Source organism: Sinohyriopsis cumingii, chromosome 3, assembly GCF_028554795.1.
Source record: "Sinohyriopsis cumingii isolate HCF-2022 chromosome 3, ASM2855479v2, whole genome shotgun sequence".
Classification (NCBI taxonomy): domain Eukaryota; kingdom Metazoa; phylum Mollusca; class Bivalvia; order Unionida; family Unionidae; genus Sinohyriopsis; species Sinohyriopsis cumingii.
Window position 1 is genome coordinate 37,015,628 of NC_142963.1, and position 16,199 is coordinate 37,031,826.

Genomic DNA, 16,199 nt, shown 5'->3' on the forward strand with positions numbered 1-16,199 from the left:
TGACCAGTAAATACTATTTTTTGTGATCTTGGAGGGATAGACAACGGAAGCACAAGGAATAGCATTACATATATCAAATTTTCTTTCATTCCAAAACCTCTGAGTTGGCCAAATGTAACCATCTTGGATAAAAGTCAAATGACTGAACACTAAGTATTGTCTGATTTTGATGTTTTAATGTAATACTTGTAAAATCATATTTCTCGCCATATGAGTCAGCCTTCTAAACGTTTTGTCTTTGTGATATCTTTGATTCATCTAATCTTTCATGTGTTCATTAAGCGTTCTCTACTTTTTCTCTCCACCTTTTGTTATACACATTATGATGAGGTTTACAGTAAGAACTAGTTTTATAAAACTCTGGTATGTCCTTCTATATTTTGCATCTTAAGCATTTTTTATTATCTAACATTTATATTCTGCCAGTTATTCCTTTACCTTTTACGTTCCAAATTTCACTCCTTCCGCTTTCAGCATTATTGTAAGATGAGATTATACAAGTTGGACGTAACATTATGTAGATTAATTATCAAGTATCTCTGAATTTGTATGTACGTTCATCTGATAATTTCATCGCTAATAAAAGAATGGTAAAGAAAGTAAAATTGAAGAAACACCAAAGGTTGACAAATCACCAGAGAAAGTAATTTCACAAATGAAGAATGTTCAACGTAGAGTTAAACCCGATAGAAAACTTTACAAACGTTCACGAGAGTTTAATCTGTCAAGGCAAAGAAATTAAACCAGGAGCATGATAAAACTAACACTACAAGATGACGCAAGTTCGCGTAGCAAAACAAAATGTGTTAATGTGTACAAAGAACACAGTTAATTATAAACCTCACATATCTGATAAAATGTCCAATGAATAACCAGTTAAATAAGTTAATTTGTCAAGAGAACAGACACATCGAGTGCCAAAAATATATTGCAAGCATAGCGAATAATATCGTAAACAAAGCAAACTTTCAGTTAGAAATTGTAAATAAGACAAACAGTATAATTGACACTATTCAGCATTTAACGATCAATTTAGCTATAGCTATACACCATGCTTTTTATGAAGATGTGTAAGTTCTCAATAGGTCCTGCAACACATGTGGAATTTGATGAAGTCATAAATTCGATTATTCCAGTTTCGTTTAGGCAGTTTACCATTGAATATTTGATGGTACCATGGGATTGAATAGCTTACCACTGAATATTTGATGGTACATGGGATTGAATAGCTTACCATTGAATATTTGATGGTACATGGGATCCAGCCCAACAAAAATTAAGGCAGCTTACATTTGAATACTTGGTAGCACACGGTATCCAACCTAAGAAAATAATAATTAAATGAAATAGGATCCTTCCCAAGAAAATAATAATTGAATGAAACGGGATCCTTCCCAAGAAAATAATAATGAAACGGGATCCGTCCCAAGAAAATCATAATTAAATGAAACGGGATCCACCCCAAGAAAAGAATTTAGGCAGTTTACTAGGCGCTAATCTTTACAGATCACTCGCAGTCCACGTCATTCACAGTCTCGTCCCTGAGTCTTCCCGGGGTTCTTCTCCTACCATATATACTGGCCTTTATGTATAGCCTATCATGTGCTAAACAAATGGCGTTAAAACCAAACAAAAATACTTTCAAATTCAAATTCTAAACTTCTATATCATACATATAAATGGGAGTAGGTTGATAAGCGAAAACTGCATCAATCATAAGGAATTTAATTTGAGAGGTACTGAGTACAGCAGATACAGGAAGGTAAAGAAAGTCAGAAAGAAAATAAAGATCATTGAAAGCCAATATATTAAAGATCTGATAATGACTTTTCTAGAAGATGTGAAGAAATAAAAGAAATAGTGTGTATAACAAAGTAAATGCCAATCGTGATTAAAGATACAAATAGAAAATGAAAGCCTTAGCTCTCTGTTGTATAAATGTTAATATAACATCGAAATAGACACTAACAAATTCAAAGAAGGTATGACTGCATATACTGACAATAAATACAATAGTGATATCAATTGTTTAAGACACAACTCTAAGACATGTTACTCTGAGCAATAACTAAAAAAAAAGTGAAGATAACTGATTGGAACGCAATCTTTTATGATATCAGTACCCATTAATCTGTATAGACATCTTCTATACCTGGTACAGTTTGTGGATGTTTTAAATCTAAAAAAATCTATCGATCTGATCAATAACAGATAAATAATACTTCAATGGCTATTGTACAAATTCGCTAGAGACTCTACTTATTAAAGCGATTTAATGGTGATTTGAATTCATACAATGTTAATGGTATTTACAAGTAATTACTTGGTGGTACTATAGACAGATTAAATATCAGCATTAAAGAGGAAGACGAAACAGTCCTAGTATGGATGTAATTCAAGTCAAGTGAATAGCGCTAGCCTGACGGGGAAAAAGTCTGTAAGACATCGTTATGATCTTGGATTTAAATCCCTAGAGAACGTGAAGGAGAAATATATGCCACACGATCAGTTAAAAACAATGATTTAAACTTGAACAATCATCATATTACAAATTCAGGCCATCCACTACAATCATCTGATGTAGCTTACGAGACACTTTATAGAAAAACGTTGATGCTCAAATACGTAAGACTTTGATGATAATAATAATAAAGATATTAAATCACGGAAGGAGCAAGTCGACAATAAATTAACATCTATGAAACGGAGTGGTTCAGAAAGAGCAAACACAATTCAAGAGTTGTACAAACAGATTGATGACAATAAGAAAAAGAACTGAGATGCAAATACTTAACAGAGATTTGATACTTTATCTGAAGCCGTTTAAACATAGCAACTGCTAGGAAAACTTGAGATGAAACACCCAACATTCAACACTATCTGAAACCATCAATAGAGGATAAACAGATTAGACTGACATCGAAGAAATAAAAATAAATTGTAAAGAATATAGGAATTTACAATCAGGTTACAACAGTTAAGGAAATAATTAAATAATCAAATCTAGCATAACTATTAAAAGATTAAATCCTCAGTTTTTCTTTAATAATGCGGTAAAACCTTGGAACATAAGATAACTGTTTATACTAATACTATGTCACTGTTACAAACGAAGAATGAGTTAATAGAAAAAAATAAAACACAATTTTTTTAAAAAGCACTCAGAATGAAAAATTATCAGATCTAGGTGAATTAAATTTATACATCACTAATTTACTCGACACAATCTAATGCTAAATGATCTTTCCTTTTTACAAGCTGTTACTGGTGGAATAGAGCAATCTACAAGATATGCAGAGTATTCGAGAATTACTTAAAAATATATATGCGAATTAAGGTTGTATTGATGAATTAGAAACAAATGATAACGTGAATTAGAAAAGAATTAAATAATTTGGGAAAAATGGATGCAACAGAGAAATATGCATTCAAAACTTAAGTGAATAAAAAGACTCTTGCATGGCGTGGAATACAGTTAGATCAGAAAAAGAGATGAAAGAAAATAATAGAAACATTGCAAAATTTAATTGATCGCGAAAATCGGTATAAAAATTATTACATTAAATACTACATTTAATGAACTAAAAACAGTTTCAATGAATATAAAAATATGTTGTCAAAATCAAACTAATAATGGGATATGTAGTACTTTTATGATTATAACAATTTAACAGGTTAGTTAGTTTTACCAAATGTCATTTTCATATTTATAAACGATGGTTCATTTCTAATTTAACTTGCTGATAGTCATCTCAAAGACCATACATACAGGTTGTTGGAGATTCTTAATTTTAGATTATTCCGCGAAACATTACCTGTTACTGATGGTCCACTACGGGATGGGAGATGAAGAATAAGCATGATTCCCTCCTACACGTTGTAACGGGCAACTAATGGAGGCAGGAGCTGCGGTTGCGAAGTGGTTAGCGTGCTAGACTCGCAGTCTAAAAGCTTCGGGTTTTGAATCGTATAATCACATCAGTATCGGTCGGCTAGCGGAATGTGTCCTTTTCCAAGGTACTTTTCCATATTTGCCTCGGTACTAAAAAAACCTTCATTTTTATGCGCCATGAAACAAAATCAAACTACTTATGAATTTAACTATGTTCCCTTACGTTTTGATGTATGCAATTTACACACATTCGATGCCCTACGACATTATGTCATTACAAATCAAACAATCAGGCCTATCTTCAACTTGTATAATTTAATACATTAAATCTCTGAACAATGTTGACTGTTATATAGATTTAGAGGTAAACGTTTGTATAAAAAAAATAATAGTACTCATTTTTGTAGCACTTGCATTTGTACATACTAGTCTGACGTTGCTGCTCCTTCCCAAAATCATTGGACCATACACACCATTTAACATCTGGGTGTCACTAATTTTTATATGGACCTTTTGGTCAGTTCAGACTCGTTAAAAAACGGATAATATTGCATTTCTTCTTCGGCAATATTTATAACTTTTCCCCCAAACCTATCACTATATATTTAAAAATGTCTGAGCAGAAATATAAAATTCTTCTGTAATTGATGATGATGGACATTATATTGTCGTCCAGACTCTGTTGCATTGCTACAAGGCATCAGGTGACCTTCCCAGTGGGATTAATTCAAAGCATAAATCTAACTTTGTCTCTCCTTTCTTATAAGTTGTCTTTATTCAGAATTTTTTGTCTTTATTTGAGTTTGGAAGTTTCAATTTAATTTAATGGCATGGTGTTTTCATACGGTCCTCAACTGTTACAAGTTTCATTAGATTCTTTCTATTTGACAAGCACACAGTTTTCCCGTTCATTATTTTCGTATTCAGTCTAATTTCAATTGTGAAAAAATCATCTCTTGGTCGTTTATCGATAATATACACTTTTGAATAGTCTCTGACTATCGGCTTTGCAATCTGCAAGCGATTAGATCACTTTAGATTACTTGCCTAATCTTGAATAATTTTTCAGTAAAATTAGGCATATATATATATATATATATATATATATATATATATATATATATATATATATATATATATATATATATATATATATATATATATATATATATATGTATGTATGTATGTATATATATTGCCCAATGATAAGTGTTATTATGTCCATAACTGAGGTTAGGAAATGCATCTAGTCATTTTCTGATATCCTTTGAGTAAACGAATGATAGTCTTAAGAGTTCTTTGAACTGTGTGTGATTTGGATTTTTTTTAAATTTAGCTTTAACAATTTTCTAGTCATATCGCTTCGATGTCTAAGTGTGGCAGTTTATAGAGATGTCTAGCAATGAGGCATCATGTCACAGGCATATAGTGTCATGTCCCACCCAGTCACATTATTCTGACACCAGGCCGACCAGTCCTAATACTAACCTTTTAATGCTAAGCGCCAAGCGAGGCAGTTGTTTGTACCATTTTTGTGAGTTTTTGGTATGACTCGGCCGGGGTTCAAATCTGCGACCTCCTGCATCCGAGGCGGACGCTCCAACCACTTAGGCCACCGGAGCGGTTTTAAGTGTTCTATAAAACACTTCTCGTACAATTTTAGTCTTATCAAATTGCGTAAAAAATGATCGATATTTCTTTTGACAAGTAACTCTTTAACTTTACTGTTGTAAAGTTCTTTCCTTTCATTGAATTGCTCTATATTTTGATTTAGTTCCTTTAGGGTTTAGCTAAAAGTTTAATACAAATCACCCCACCCCCTTTCAAACTTCGCTTTATCAGCCCATTGATGTTTGTTATTGTCTCTTCAATATAATTTTTAAATTGAAAGTTTTCATTTTGCGCATTTATTCCGTTTCATTAAATTTAATTTTCTACATTCATATTATAACCAGAGACATTAACCTTTGTCTTTCTATTTTCTTACATATTGTAGCACAATCCTACGCGTCGCTGAGCACATATAGGTAATCAAGTATCAACACTGTTAAAGCAGTTGATGTCCATACGTTTCTTCTATATCCCAGAACGTAGTTTGAAGTCATCGTTAGAAATATAAAATACGAGCTTTCGGTTGAAAGCCTATTACCGAATTAATTAATTCATTTATTTTTTTATGTATAATGCATACAATTGCCATAATATTATATAATTTGTTTATTCCACTTGTAAAATTTAAATGTCTCTAGCTGATCACAATCGTTAAATAGCACGTATCTTATTTAACATCATTTGACGTAAGAGAAGATAAATAATAACTGAGTAAAGTTGTATGAGTGCCATCAGCCATCTTACAATTCTACAGCTATTTGCATTACAGCTTTTATTAGTAGCAGAATTAGTAGTAACTAATTCTACTACTAATAATAATTATACTACTACTACTACTGATTCTACTTCTAATTATAATTCTACTACTAATTCTACTGCTATTAATTCTACTACTAATAATAATTATTATACTACTACTACTACTGATTCTACTTCTAATTATAATTCTACTACTACTACCAATTCTACTACTAATAAAAATTCTGCTAATTATACTACTACTACTAATTATACTACTACAACTACTACTAATTCTACTACTACTACTAATTATACTAATTATACTACTACTACTAATTCTACTACTACGAATTCTACTACTACTACTAATTCTGCTAATTATACTACTACTACTAATTCTACTACTACGAATTCTACTACTACTACTAATTCTACTACTAATAATTCTGCTACTGCTACTAATTCTACTACTAATACTAATTCTACTACTACTACTAATTCTACTACTACTAATTCTACTACTACTACTAATTTTACTACTAATAATTCTGCAACTACTACTAATTCTACTACTAATACTATTTCTTCTTCTACTAATTCTACTACTACTACTACTAATTCTACTACTAATAATTCTGCTACTACTACTAATTCTACTACTACTTCTAATTCTACTACTAATAATTCTGCTACTACTACTAATTATACTACTGTTACTAATTCTTCTTATAGTAATTATACTACTACTACTAATTCTACTAATACTTCTACTACTACTACTATTACTACTTCTACTACTACTAAATATACTGTATTCATTACTACTACCATTATTAATACTGATACAACTATTATTCCTACTATTGCTACTTCTACTACTACAATCCCTACCACCATAAACAATACCACTACTACTACTATTGCAAATACTGCTGCAGGGAGACTGTGATGTCGAGTGGAAATTTGCACGTAACAAGCTGTGGATGAACTACATGGACGAGGGTAGTACGCTGCCCGTGCCCTTCAATATGATCCCTAGTCCCAAATCCCTGATATACGTCTGGAGATTTTGTCAGCGACTTTTGATATCCAGGAATGGCAAGTCTTCCAAGTATAACAATAATAAGCGACAAACATTCATAAAGGTAAGTGGTAGACTTCATGTAAATTCTCTCTCTCTCTCTCTCTCTCTCTCTCTCTCTCTCTCTGATAGATATATATAGATCTCTCTCTCTCTCTCTCTCTCTCTCTCTCTCTCTCTCTAATCATTCTTATGGGATTCATGAAACCAAATAAATATATTGATTTACCGAGAACTTGAGTGTCGCCACAAAGAACGTAACAGGAAGCATGATGGACGCGACGAAATCCTGTTTAAAGCGATTTGACATCTGAACAAATATCAATAAACCTACGGAACCGTATGTACCGATTAATGCTCAGCAACTGTAAACAGTGTACATCTGCTTGGTCTGTCAGATTAAGGTCTACCATATTCGCGTGAAACTACAATTATAAAGAATACATAGAGCCTAATGTACCAGTTATTTGCAACGACAGAATAGAATTTACATGCATCGTAGTTGTCCGCGCCTTATATTCGAGGTAATGACGGTATTAATGATATTTTTATCGTAATTCCTTTTATTTCTGTGTCTCAAGCTCATAGTTTCAAAGATATTTTAACAGCATTGCAGAGTGACCTAATTGAAAATGTCTTCAGAACTTGATTACAAGTTGTATCCACACATATTGTATTATGTCGAGGAAATTGATATTGACCGTCATAATAGGTATTTGGGGGGTTTGTACCGATATAGTGTATTACAAATGTTTATCGCGATGCTAGTATGATGTCAAAAGAGGTCATATTTGCCCTGTGGATTTAATATAGCAGGTAAGATAGATGATGTCTTGAAGATTTCGAGTTTTGTCCTTAAGTTTTGGTATTATAACATTCTACGGACTAATTGGTCAAGTCGAGAAAGAAACCTGGATTGTAGTTCGCAGCCATTGAGAACTATACTTGGAACCATTTTTAATCACATGGCACAACATGGAAGCGGAATGAAACTTAGTTACAATCGGAATATATGGTGCCCTCTGCCGAAGGCCAATCATCAAACCCGTCAGATCTATATGTATACCGGCAACTACATATGACGTTATTTCTGGACTTGACGGAAATGGCCGAGCGATGTTCCGATTGGTATATTCTATATAAACTCTTGTAAAACCGCTCATACTAACATAACAAACAATCTCACTTAATGTACAGTTTAACGTCTATGTCAGCCCTGTTTTCAAACGCCAGTTATGTCATTTTAGCAATGAAATTATGATGAAAAAGTTTGATAAAATTCTTACAACAGCGCTATATTTGCTAGCTAAAACATCACATTTTCTATTTTATCCATCACTAGCAAAAATTCTTTCGATATCATGCTTAAATTTAGGAAAAGCATGTCCGTAGTTTTTAGCAAATTTCATAGCGTGGTTTCAGTGACGTCCGAAACTGTTTTATGACACGTGTTCAAGAATCAAACGAGCTGCATGCGCATTATGCAGCGACAACTTTAAGTCTACTCTATTCACAGTTAAATCGCGTTATACCCGAATTCAATGGGGCAAAATGTGATTATAAAAATCGTCCATGGAGTCTTTATTTGGTGCTCATGCGTCTCTATTGTGGATTTTGTATTGTGCCATGAAAATTTTTCCTACTTTTAAGATAGTCACAAAATATTTAGGAAAATTTGATGGCGTTATGTGTTACATGTGAATGCTATTCCGTGGATGGAATTAAGAATTGCTCTTTTGTATATCCAATATTTTTAACTCATGTTGCGGTTAATAATGTATGTAAGGTAACTCAGTATCAGAGCTTGCTGGACCAGATATTTAATGACATGGTTTATTGACTTTTGTACAAATAGTCCTGGGTACGATCTTCTATATCACATACGCTTTCTCCTTTCTTGTTGCATTGCATGCCGTTTTCAGTCCTCGGTAACTTATGGAATGTATACATGTATTTCTACGACTTTGAGAGTTTAATACCGAGAACATTGTTAGGGATGTCTCTCAGAGTAATAGGGATGCTTGTAGTGGTCAAGGTGTAACAGGCCAATTACTGATCAACTTAACTGTCCATTAACTTTTAGGATGATGCTTTATGCGCCTGACCAAGTGCAGCATGCATTAGGCTCTATCGTCGGAGGAGGCGATGTTATTTCCTGTTCTGTTACAGCAAATTAATACTACTGTCTCGAAGAAATGGTGATTCTACTAAGAAGTTGCGTTCATACCTGTACTACAGATTTCTTCTATTAGAAAGGTGTTTCATGGGCGCTACATGGCAAGGAAAGTGGCGCCGTGTAAACATCTATCTGATGGGATAAAACTCACGACAGACATCAATACATCGATAACCAAAACTAACTCTCTCTCTCTCTCTCTCTCTCTCTCTCTCTCTCTCTCTCTCTCTCTCAAAGAATTGAAGTCACAGACGACGGATGTAAATGCAACATCTTCGATGTCAAACAAACACGACCACATTGGCAGCGTAAATAGCATCTGTAATTAACATGAACAAACGGTAAATGCAAATGGCTTCTACAACAGACAAAATATTACAGATTTATTTTGAGAAATAATTCCGTTACATAGTCAAATCCCCGGCATCATCTGAATATGGTGCATGGGCTGCTCGGCTGTTTTCTGTTATCGAGATTGTAACCCATAAACTTTGCCACCAACGTGGTATTTCGTGCTAAATAAGAAGAAAAAACAACTTCAGCCTGGTTTTATTCTTTTAAATAACGGTTGCTTCGGGGCTTCACTCTTTTTGGTGAGAACATATACAGCTCAGAATGTCCAAGACTTGTTAAAGGAAAAACCCAAAATAGGTGTCAGGAGATCAAGACCTTTCAGCATGAATGCCACGGCTACTTTTTGGTGCAACAGGTTCTTTGCGGAAATGGACATTATTGCAGTTTGTTCAGATCAGTTGAGATTATAGACAACGGCTGTCCGAATATTGGAAAGTTTTGGGCATTATAATTCCTCTCAGAGTTTGAGATAGTACATTTTATAATTTTCTGGAAAGATTCAGGTGGACAACAATGTTGTATTCTTGCGTTGTCAACACTGTAAACGTTGTCCCTTTGAATATGACAGTGTGCATTTCTGATTCTTTTAAAAGAAATCTGACACTCAGTGTTGACGTTGTGAATTTCTGTAATGATTTTAGGTGCTAAGCATTTTGAGTTTCTGGTTTGTACATGGCTGTGATCATTGTAATTTACCAGAACATTTGAAGCAGTCGACTTTGTTAATTGCTGGGGCGTAGTTGTTCACGAATGGGGAGATAATACTTTTTCTTAATGGTCAAGACTGCTGATTTTATTTTTAAAAATTCGATTTTTTAGCATTGTGAACCTTGTTTCCTGGAATATTTGATGTGATAGATGCCATTATTTACTGCAACGTTGCCGTAATCGTTATTATTACCACCACCATAATGAAACGTGTCTATAAAGGTCACTCAAGAAGCCACAATAGTCAGTCCTTAATGAATAAATACGTTTTACATAGAGGTAAAATTATATGAAACTTAGCAAAAGGGACCAATAAGTGCAAGTTAACTTTAGAGTGAATAACCCACTAAAGCAAAATTACTATTATTATCATCATATTTTACAGAAAAGAAGAGAAATGGCGTGTAAATCCATGTCTTTGAAGGCGGACGACTCGTCCTACAGTGATATTATGCAACGACTAGTCAAAAGATATCTCTTTAAGCTGGAGAGAGCAAAAGACGAAAAGGAGAAAGGTCGATATTACTTTTAATGTCTATTGACTCATTATCCTATCGACATATCGTCGGCGTAGGTCCGTAGACATGGTACCTTATCAGTAAAGGATAGTATTTGAATTTGCCAAAAAAAATTGAATTTATGCATTTTTGCACCACTAGATCAGCTATAATATTTATTTTTTATATGAAGCTTAAAAATTATTTATTCAGAATCATTCTTAAAAGACTGGGCTGGGAAAATAGTCGATAGTTATGTCAGAACTTTGTTTCACTACATGTAATATACACTGTAAATATATTTTGTTTTTAAATATTCATTCTTTGCAACTTGTCGGGAACCACGTACCATCAGGTGCCGGAGAAGGGAGTGAACGTCAATCCCTTATCTTGTTATAATCAGGTTTTCTTCTTTTATTTTGTGTTAATGCTGTTCTACTAATATTATGCAAATATTTTTTGAAGCATTAATTTTAATAACAAATAAACCGATTTTATAGACTTTATAAGTAGATTTTTGTTAGGCTCAAAGTTGTTTTATGGGGTATTCTGTTTTGCTGTTGTTTGTGGGTGGGAGGTGAGGTGGAATTTTTTTTGTCTAGTTTTTGTTTCCTATGCATTGTTGTTTAGCACATATGACTTAAACTCGAGGATCATTATTGTTGTTTTAAGAGGAGTATTGCGTGTCCCAACTGAATTTTGAAAAAAAAAGTAAATCCTTAGGTTTTCGTTACACTGAAAATAAAAATATTTGGTGACCATTTTGAATAAATATTTACGACTTGAAATATTACCAATGTAAATTTATTAAATGCATAAACAATTTGAATAGTTAAATTTATAAATAATGTTCGCCTACTAAATAGAACCGTCTTTTAATATTTATATCCTAATATTTGTTTTCATCCTTTAGTTAAACAACGATAAATTTTAGAACACTCTGAACATCTCAGACCTTTCTTCGAACAGAAGAAGAATCAAAACTCAGATATAATACGATTGACCAATATCAGCATGTTCACAATTTACATTTCCCCGACGTCCGGCCATTCATTGACATAAACACAATTGCAACATCTTGGTCTGTTCATACCAGCATATACAACTTTTTTTTGTGTGTACAGCGCATAATTGACTTTATCGTTTAATTTCAAATAAATAAGTAAATAAATGTAAATAATGAATGACGATAACTATGTTACAATTCAGATGTTTAATCGGATGACAGAAAAGCCCGATATATTCTAATAGAACCCGAGGAGCATTTGTATTGATTATTATGGATAATAGTCACAAAACGTCAAATACGTTAGTACTATATCGTACATAAACCAGTCCGTATGGGTTCCATTGCCTAAATACCAACCCTGACGTCAACTAATAGTATATACGTGAGAACTGAACAATGTCCTGCTTAACCTCATAATATATGGCAATGACGCGGTAGAAAGTATTGATAATCAGTTACGATCAACAGCTGAATATGGATAATATTTATCAGTAAAAAATTTAGGACATTTCAAAATGTCATTTAACACTAACTGCCCCTCCCCCCCCCCCCCATGGATTGAACTATGCCGAAAATTATAAAATATTTATTCTTATTGAACTACCCCAAAAAAATGCATTGAACTATGTAGAAAATGGGTAGATAAAGCAGCCCCACACCTATGATGATTCTGACTGGCGTTTTAGGGGATGATGTCGCTTATTCATTAAAACCTGCACAAATATGCAGGCAATCTTGTCTAAACTGTGAGCAAGCGTGTTCCGCAAAGATCTGCATGCTGCGAAATTGCACATTTTAATAAACAGCTGACATCAGAGCAACATGTCGTCCATTAGTATCACCACAGATTTGGGATGGTTTGATTTTTTGAACTACTGAAAAAAGAATTCACTATTTATTCTTGTTAAAATGACCCCACCCACAAAACCTCCAAACAAGACAAAACAAATGCATATAATTATGTAGAACGGTACAAAAAATTTAGTCTTGTTGAACTACCCAGCTTCCCTCCCCAATATATTGAACTATGTAGAAAAGTATACCATATTAATTCTTGTTTAACTACCCCCCCCCCAAATGAATAGACCTATGTAGAAAAGTATACAAAATGTATTCACTGAACTCCCCCCCCCCCGCCCCCGCCAATGCATTGAACTAAGCAGAAAAATAGATGTACATGAAACCTTTCGTCATTTTCATCTAGTAACGACTGGATAAATACAATAGGTCTATTTATCAAGAATTAAGCGTGTAGACAAAAATGAATAACGATTTATTTGTGATACATTATTTTACATCTTTCAAAGTTTTCTGATTTTAAGTCAGTAATATTATGATAACACAAAAATAGTTCACAAAATGAGTATGTCCATTGTTTTAACATAAGAATATGAATCCTATTTCCCGTAAGTGTAAACTCTCAGGTAACTCGGACTTATCCACAGTTATGTGTGAAAATCTGAACTTCAGTAATGCTGGACTTGAGTTAAATACAGCTCAAAGAATAAAAGGAATAAGTGTTTTAGTGCTTTCCATGACACAAATTTGTCTCAAAAAATAAAACGCTGTGATTAAAGTTGTATCTATCATTGCATCTACAAGAGCTATATATGAATAGTCTCACCCAGGTGACAGACAAAGTTTACAACCGTTACTTTTCTTGTTTGTCTGGTTGTTTCGGGTCGGTTATCTAAGTGTGCTTGCGTCGGGTGGTCTTGTGACGATTTCATGACATTACAGTTTTGAATTACGAGTAGCACGTAAATCTACTTACTATCTTTTTCATTTATGTTGCAGTGAAGGATAGTATCGCCAACATTTCAAATATCCCGACGGAACAAATAGAGCTAATGGACGATGATGAATCCCCACCACCGCTACCACACTCGCCCCGGAACCTACCCTACGCAACGCCAACTATACACGAAGACGCAGAGGAAACAGAAAATGACACCGAACATCATACATCTTTCAAAAGTACATATTTCATACCTTCACTTACTTTGTATGTGTTTCAGTCTCCGAGAAGAAAAAAATACGTTCAAGTATGTTTTACTTGTTTATCCGTCTCGAAGCAAGTCTTTGTCACACGGAAAGTTTCAAACAAGGTTATGAATGACTTTTTTGTTTTGCAACTAATATTTCCCACGTTTATATCATTTGACTTGACCGTTTTGGGGCCATGTCTAGATTTCCCCATGTGTATCAAAAACGTTTTCTGGCTTACACGCATAAGACATAATATTCTTAGACGAATCTCCCCGCACTATTCTTCCATTACCAACATTTCTTTTGTATGTAATACTTGCTTTTTCGCAGCTCCAACACCACTATAAACACTCCTATGTTATTAGTTTCGTGCGAATGGAAAACTTTGGACTACGGGTAGGGGATCTGCTATTGAATATGAAGGCGACCGAACTGTTTATATCATATAATTGTTCCCCTATCCAGTCTGTATCATTAAATTTTATAATTGATGTCTTCTCGTAGCAATTTATTTATAATATTATTTTTAAAACAGGAAATAAGAGTTGTTTTTATTTTTTAAAGCACAAACAAGGTCCTCCTTTAAGAGACGACGAGGAAGTCAGCGGCCTAACCTTCGCAAATTGTCTACAGGCAGTCCTCAGGTGGCCACGAGCTTGATGATACCACAACTGGATGGCATTCTCAGATCCCAAAAATTGCTGGATGTCCGGCTACAGCATTTGCAGGCCAGCTGCAAGGAGACCAATCGAATCATAGACGATGTAGAATTTCTTAGACGGGTAATGACTGAAAATCAAAAGGCGATGTTTAATATAATTTCTGCTCTGGGAAATATTCAGAGCGAAATTGTAAACCTCGCAAGGTGCTTAGCTTCCTCGTTCATATCAACACAGCCTAATGCGCATGTGCAAGCTAATGCGCATCCACAGACGAATTCTGTTTTGAAAGTTACTTCCGGTCGAAAGCGGCCCAGTCAGGAAGACGAAGAAAGTCGGCTGTGATTTCCTAAAATAGCTCCTACATATCATGCCAGATGACATGGCGCAAGAAATGTGCCGAATGGTTTCTTTTTCCAATAATTATTTGCTATAGTTTCCATTCTTGTTATAAGTACGTTGTATAATGAACTGGTGAAATAAATATTGATATTACTTAGATGGCATTCCTCTTTCCTATTATCATTATAGCGATTGAAGTTTTAGCTTGATAGAAAGCCATTTTAGATAAGGTTTACAATGTGTGAAGCTTGAGTGGGTCATAAGACACCGCTTGCGTAGCGAGATCTTTTTACAGAGTGCATATGTAAAAGAAAGTCTTAAGAAGCTAAACCTATAACAGTAACAAAACAGTGGCACTAGAAGAGCCAATTGTCTCCGTCGTAGTTTTATGGTGTTTTGCGTATCCTCCATTACTGAAAAGAACGAAAAGGACGAGTAACTTTCATCGTATGTTATTTATTTCTAGTCATGGAACTTGTTTGCCATAAAAATGGTTTTACTTTTGATTTTAATCTAATAAAAATAGCTTATTTTAACACTATGCCAATATTCATTTATTGCAGTTCAAGAACATTGCTTTGCATAGACAATGATCGCGCACGTGACATAGTACGTCATATCTCCTTGACGTTTACCCACAGCAGTCAGTAAACTATATACATGTCCAGCAAAGCTTTCCTAGCTTCTAGGTTTTATATATTGACTGAAGCTGTCTGGATCTCATATCAGCTCTTTAGAGAAACATACATGAAAAGCAATGTATTTGCGAGTGGTACCTCAAACAGTTTGAAAACCTTAACATCGAGAGTGCTTTTAATAGCCGCTATTTTCTTTGAACACCTTTGACCATACATTTTTAAAAACAAAAATACACCTCTAAATCCTTTGACAACAGTGATATTTCAGAGTTGGAACAATTAAACATTTTTAGAAAAATGTTACAATCTTTGTACCAGTACACGAACATTTTTCTAGATCACTCATTTTGAAACTCGTTTTGAAACAGAAATACACCCCTATGTCCTAAGACCATATTATTATTTATCGCATAGTCGGTACACTTTGCCTACAGTGTGTGCAGTTTAATATTTTTGATATTATATATGTGAACATATCCCTTTATGTGATTCTGATTGGTCC

At 33.9% G+C, this 16,199-nt stretch overlaps 1 protein-coding gene across 2 annotated transcripts in view; it reads left to right on the forward strand.

The window, feature by feature from the left end:
• Positions 1 to 15,216, forward strand: part of LOC149802698 (short transient receptor potential channel 7-like) — a 202,520-nt gene extending 187,304 nt beyond the window's left edge. For both annotated transcript variants that reach the window (XM_089952084.1, XM_089952085.1), the window contains 4 exons: positions 7,183 to 7,389; positions 10,949 to 11,078; positions 13,867 to 14,046; positions 14,623 to 15,216. In XM_089952084.1, coding sequence (XP_089808210.1) covers positions 7,183 to 7,389; positions 10,949 to 11,078; positions 13,867 to 14,046; positions 14,623 to 15,062 — 957 coding nt within the window. In that variant the 3' untranslated portion in view covers positions 15,063 to 15,216. The remainder of the gene's footprint in view (positions 1 to 7,182; positions 7,390 to 10,948; positions 11,079 to 13,866; positions 14,047 to 14,622) is intronic.
• Positions 15,217 to 16,199: the final 983 nt, after the last annotated feature.